Genomic DNA, 6,000 nt, shown 5'->3' with positions numbered 1-6,000 from the left:
GGTAAACCTCTGACCAACAAATGTAACTCTAAAAACACTACCTTGATAGTGTCAACGACCCTTATACCTGGTAGTATCTTTCAGTCACCACTGGAACTAAACAGTTAACCAAAATGTCTCAATCATGCTCTTGGGCTTATTTTCTCAGACTTTATGTAGCCAAGCTACACACAATACCAATTATACTGATCTCCATGAGAAACATCAGTAGACTCGCCTCTTAAAATAAAGATTAGTAGGGGAAAAGCTTGTCTTTCAGGGTGCGTTTGATTAATTGGCCATAGGCTGCAACATGTAACAGCTGATGTGACTACAGAGGACAAGCATGTCCACCTTCATATGTTCCTGCCCCCGCGGCCTGACAGCTGAAACCGCTTTTGGACTAAAAGCCTCAAAAACAACGATCAAGTTGTTATTGAAGAAGCTGCAGCCTGGGGTGGTAGCTGAGGCTCCAAAGGAAAAAAAAAAAAAAAAAAAAAAGTCAGTTTTCTTGCCCCCTTTTACCCCTGTGGGAAACTGCGAGGCCGCCCCTGGATTAAGTCCCCGCCTTTAAACTCAAATAAGAAGGAAACTTCAAAGGCCGTCGGCCGCCGGGGCTCCACCCTCGCGCTCCCGAACGGCTTCACAAAGGATTTGCCGACGTTCGGGAATTCCGCCTCCAGTTCCTTTTATAGCGCCACTCGTGCGCTGGCAGCTCTCCAAGATCCCGCCCATCCCGGTTACTTTGACAACACAAAGGACTTCACGGAACTCATAGGTACCGCCCACTTTTCCAAATAAGGACAGTCTCTCCATGTACGGCAAACAATCGGTGCGAGATTGCCCTTTTCTCTTCCTTATCCCGTTTATATGATCGGAGAGGAACTGCGCTTCAGGTTGGAAGCGGTGCGATCATGGCCGAGCGAGTCCAGCAGCCCCCAGCCAAGAGGCTCTGCTGCCGGCCCGGCTACAACCCGGCGTGCAGGCAGGGGCAGCGGGCTGGAGGTGTCCTGTGTGGCGGCGCGGGGTCCGCTCCGGGAGGATCGGGAAATGGGAAAACGCACAACCCCGAGTCGTTGCTCGATATCGCGGCTCGCAGAGTCGCGGAGAAGTGGCCGTTCCAGAGGGTGGAGGAGCGGTTCGAGAGGATCCCGGAGCCCGTCCAGCGGAGGATCGTATATTGGTCTTTCCCGAGAAGCGAGAAGGAAATCTGTATGTATTCCTCTTTCAACGCTGGAGGAGAGGAAAGTGGAACTAGCGGGGACAATAATGACGAGACCCAGCTGCCTTTCCTACGGGGTGTCACTCTGTTAGAGGGTGGCTGGGTGGACAACGTATTGCAAGTCGGTGAGTGGACTATAACGTTAGAATAACGCAGGAAAACAACATATAACCAACAAAACACCTAACGAGCACTGTTTGCCTTTTCCACTGGAACCATGCCAGACTTTTGAAGGGCTCGTGTTTGCCTCCCATAGTCTTGTCTGTTATAAACAATGCAGGGTATTTCCACACCAGTCTACCCTATAGCTGTGTGAGAACAGCCTATTTTCAGACAAGCCCGTAATAGTAGCCCACTTCTCCTTGTTTTTACCCACTGAGCTGCGCGCATTGAATGGCCCAAAGCCATCCCAATTGGAAGCTTAGCACTTTGTTCCTATTTTTGTGTCTTTCTAGCTCTCCATGCCCCCACCAATGGGTACGCAGACAAAAGCCCCCTATATCTTTTCACCGCTGGCTAAATAGAAGATATTTAGAAAGGGTGGGAGGGACGGTGATTTAAAGCCACAGTGCTTCTGTTTTGTTTGCCAAACACCTTTGTGAGACGGACTGAAGCCTTTCTGCTGCCTTTCCAATATTCACTTAAAGCCCAAGCTATATGCACACGGTAAAGGCAAAGATGTTTTTCCCCTTAGCGGCAGTATTTTGGTAAAGCCTAGAGTAATTAGAGGTGCTATAGGCTCAGCAACCCCCTGCCTGCCTGCATCCCTGGCTGGCTGGCTGCCTGCCTGTCTTTGCCAGAGCCACAATATTTCACTGCAATCGTCAGTGCAATAGACTCAGCTGTCAATCCGACTCCCCACCCTTGGAAACGGTTCAGGATTCTAATCCCATTACCCTCCCCAGTTCATCTGAATCTTAATGCATTCTGCAAACAAGATTTTATGCATGATCTTCTTCCTCCTCCCCTCCCTCCCTCTCTATCTCTCCCCCCATGTTCCCTCTTCCTCTCTCACTTCTTGGCTTACTATCCCTCCAAAGAATCTGTGTGGAGATGGCTTCAGCTCTTGTGGGCTCAGAGAATGTGCAGTGCACAATAGTAGCCATGGAGTAGACAGACAGGAAGGCAGCTCTCCCTCCCTCTCTGGCCTGTTTACCAGATTCCCCAGCATTAGTCTCATTTATGTGCTCAGTCATTTTGGGGCTTTAGGAAGCAAAGCACTCAGCTCAGGGTTAAATAAAAAGTGTGAGGCTTCAGTGAGGAGCTGTGTGTGTGTGTTTGTGTGTGTGTGAGCGCACGCACTTTGGAAAATACTCAGAAATAGTGACAAGTGGGGTAACGGGGTCATTTACTGTGGCCATGCATGTGCTTCTGTCTGCGTTAAAGAGATGGAAAAGTGTGTCAGTGTGTGTGTGTGTGTGTGTGTGGGCTTGATAAACACAGAGGGGAATTGTACATGCGGCTGCGTGTGTGTGTGTGTGTGTGTGTGTGTGTGTCTTCGTTTGCATGGGCTGTCAGTCTCATCCCGCATGCTCACAGAGAGTGGAGAATGACAGGCGAGTACACAGCAGGAGGAGGGCATGTTATGCTGATTGCAATTTTCGCCCCAGAATTTTTTTTTTTTTTTTTTTTTTTAAGCTGGGGAAGATAAAGCCAAGGAAGAAAAAATGATAAATAAAAGATGCAATCTACTCCAGGGGACAGGCAGCCACTGGAGAATGAGGGCTTAAAAGCAGGGCAGCGTGGGAGGGGGGGGCTGTCAGCCACATCACACACCACATGTATTGGCCCATCAAACACATACAGTGGGTCTGGCCTGGAAAAAAAGTGCAGGGTGGCTGTTAGGGCGTGTATGTGTGCGCACACAAGCATACATGCATGCATGGCTTTGTGTGGCTTCTTGTGTGTGAATGTGTGTGTGTGTCTGTGTGCTGTCAGTGGGATGGGATTCAGTGTTGATGATGAAAGACAGTAGAGCAATAGAATAGATGCAGAGGTTATTGTGTATGGGGGAGAAAGCTAATATACTTGAATGGATCTGCTGTCGCTGTTTTCCACTCCTTCCCCTCCCATCTCGTCCTCCACCTTCCTCTCTCCCAAGTGAGCAGCTATAAAACTCTCCATATTTACTCCCCTAAGGCCAACTACCAGCCCCCAGTCTCCTGTGATTATTTATCTTTTTCTCAAAGACATTAATCACAAGTCTTTTTCCTTTTTTTTGTCCCTCCATCTCTTTCCATACATCAGTGCTATGGAGAGAATGGATAGGGGGATGGCGCTTAAGGGGAAGAGCAATAGATCGGGTGATATCAAGAAAAAGAGGGGAAGCCTAGAGGGAAAATGTGGGTGGAAAATGCAAAAGAGGAAAGAGGCATTGAAATGGTGATTGCAAGAGATGGGAGATGCATGAAAGTAAAGAATGAAGTGCAGAAATAGGGAGAGAGTGAGATGGATGGGTTGCTCTCTCTCCCATGCGGGCTCATCTGTTCCAATGCCAGCCTCCGAGATAAATTTTCATATATGAATGCAGGCGTTATCTAGCTGGCCACTGCTCCATGGTTATAGAAGTGTTATAGCAACCCAGCTTCAGTACTTTTGCACTCTTTCTACAGTCAAATTGCTGATGATACGTCAGCCACTGAGCAGGTGTCAGACCACATACCTAACCCTAACCTCTATTAAAAGGCTTCTATGTGTAATAATACATGAAAAACTGCAAATGAATCACATTAAATATGCATCTTGCTTTGGAGAACAGTCCCATAACAGCACCTGTCTGTCACAAAAATTATATTGTCATGAGATGATCACAGAAATATCAGTAAATCTCACCGGTGTGCCAAAATTTGAATCTTCTTTAGCTTGTCAATCACACCGTGCCGTGTGGCGTCTGAGCATCGTTTACCGGTATAGAAAACTTCCAGACCAGCCTGTTCTGATCACGGCATCTGTTCTCCGGTCCCCTTGTGTGTTTAGACTGAGTGGCTCATCTTGTTGAAAGGAAGGCTAGTATTATGGTGCCCCATCCTCTAATTATAGAATTCAAATCCTATGGCTGTAACATGGCATGACAAAGCATGTTTGCACTTCATTACCTTCCTTCCTGTTTAAGTCCTTCTGCATGGGTCAAGTTCATCCCCTCTGCTGTCATTTATTCAAAACATGCACCATCCTGCTCTGCTCCTCCTTCCCTTGACCTCTCGTCCCTATATTTCTAACCCTCCCAGCCCCGTCTGCCTCCAGTGCTTTGGCCTAAGAGTTAAAGAAAAAAAAACAACAACTCATCACCATACACACCACCACCACCTTCCTATCCTGTTACCGTAAGCCCCATGTCCCTGAGGAATGACATACTGATGCCTGGCATATGTCGCTCTCTGCGTCGTCATTAGCATAGTCTACATGTGACAGCCTGTTTATCCAGCTCTGCTTGTTAGGCTAATATTTCACATGAAACTACATGTCATTTTTATCATGCTGCTGCCCCAAATCTGAGTGATGAGGTGGACACTTTGAGGCCGCTTTAAATTAAACTAGAATGAAAGTAGATGCGCAATAACCTGTGGACTATTTTGGTGCGTTTTTCCATGGTGGTGTTATTGGAATAGATGTAATATTTTGCCTTTCCCCTGCCCAAAATATGACTGAGTGTCCATAGCAATCATGCCTCTTAAAGTGTGAATGTCATCCTCCCATGCTCCACCTATTCCAGAGACAAACTGTTAGGTGTGTGTGTGTGGGTGGGTGCGTTTGCATGTATGTGTCTTGTCTTTTGCTACTGCATGCTCATAACTCAGGTTAATTTGTTCACGCTCTGGAGAATCTTAATTAGGTTTCTGCGTCATCTGCTCTCTCAAAACGCTTCTTTTTTTTTTCTTCTTTTTTTTTTTAAATCATGATGTCAATGAAACAGTGAAATAAAAACCAGGCGGGTGGTTCCCTGTGTTTTTGTTTTTTTTTTTTTAACCTCTTCCTATTTGTAACACATATGGAGAAAATCATAACACAGACTCCTCTAAATCATATGTGTGGCTCCATTATTGCACACTATGGGTGTGTTAATAGGGTGCTGCAGAGCAACTTTATTTAACATTCAGGCAATATGAGACAGCTATACAACGTACACCGACTAAACAATAGGGTTAGTAAAACAAAGAAGATTTGCACACACTGGTAAGTTGTTGCTTGTGTGACAAAGCAGTAAGCCAAATGCCAAGGAGAAATCTTTACGAAGTTGAAGGAACACGAGCTTGTTTGTCCAGGAACACACTCATGGATGCATTTATTTTTTTTCCGTCTGCACTTCTTTTGAACAACAAATTCACAAGGTTTGTTCAAAGGGCTTCTTGAGGACCCACGTCGACAGGCGTCCAAACATTTTGTCCACAAAGGTGCAGAATTTATGCAAAACGTAACTCTTGCAGGAGCATGTCGTCTGCAAGACGCTATCGGGCTGAGCGTTAAGGCTGTTTTTGTTGGGTGAGGGCTTATTCTTTTTGTTTGTGTGTGGGCTGTTTCTTTTCATGTGGGTGGATCTGGTTTTATTTTCCTGTTAGGTTAGAGAGTTCCTTTATCTTTTTACAATGCCCGTCGAGAATGAGCCCACATGCCCACCACCGAAGACGGAGAGAGAGAGAGAGCATTATTCCAATATTCTGGGAGGCCATTCCGCTATAAAGAGGAACAAATTGTGAATCCGGACCTAAAGAAATCAGGGCTTTTGAAAATATTCCCCCATAAAGGTTTTGTGCTTTCCTGTAAAGCAAAAGTTCTTTTAGAGGATTCTGTGAAAGTCATGT

General features: G+C 46.1%; 1 protein-coding gene across 1 annotated transcript in view; it reads left to right on the top strand.

Annotated features, from left to right (window-relative positions):
- Positions 1-859: 859 nt before the first annotated feature.
- Positions 860-6,000, top strand: part of LOC115786348 (zinc finger SWIM domain-containing protein 6) — a 47,768-nt gene continuing 42,627 nt past the window's right edge. Inside the window, exon 1 of the mRNA XM_030738467.1 lies at positions 860-1,326. Within this exon, the coding sequence (XP_030594327.1) occupies positions 894-1,326 (433 nt within the window). The 5' untranslated portion in view covers positions 860-893. The remainder of the gene's footprint in view (positions 1,327-6,000) is intronic.

Source organism: Archocentrus centrarchus, chromosome 9 (genome assembly GCF_007364275.1).
Source record: "Archocentrus centrarchus isolate MPI-CPG fArcCen1 chromosome 9, fArcCen1, whole genome shotgun sequence".
NCBI lineage: Eukaryota > Metazoa > Chordata > Actinopteri > Cichliformes > Cichlidae > Archocentrus > Archocentrus centrarchus.
Note: the sequence above shows the minus strand (reverse complement) of the source record. Positions and strands in the feature narration are given on the sequence as shown.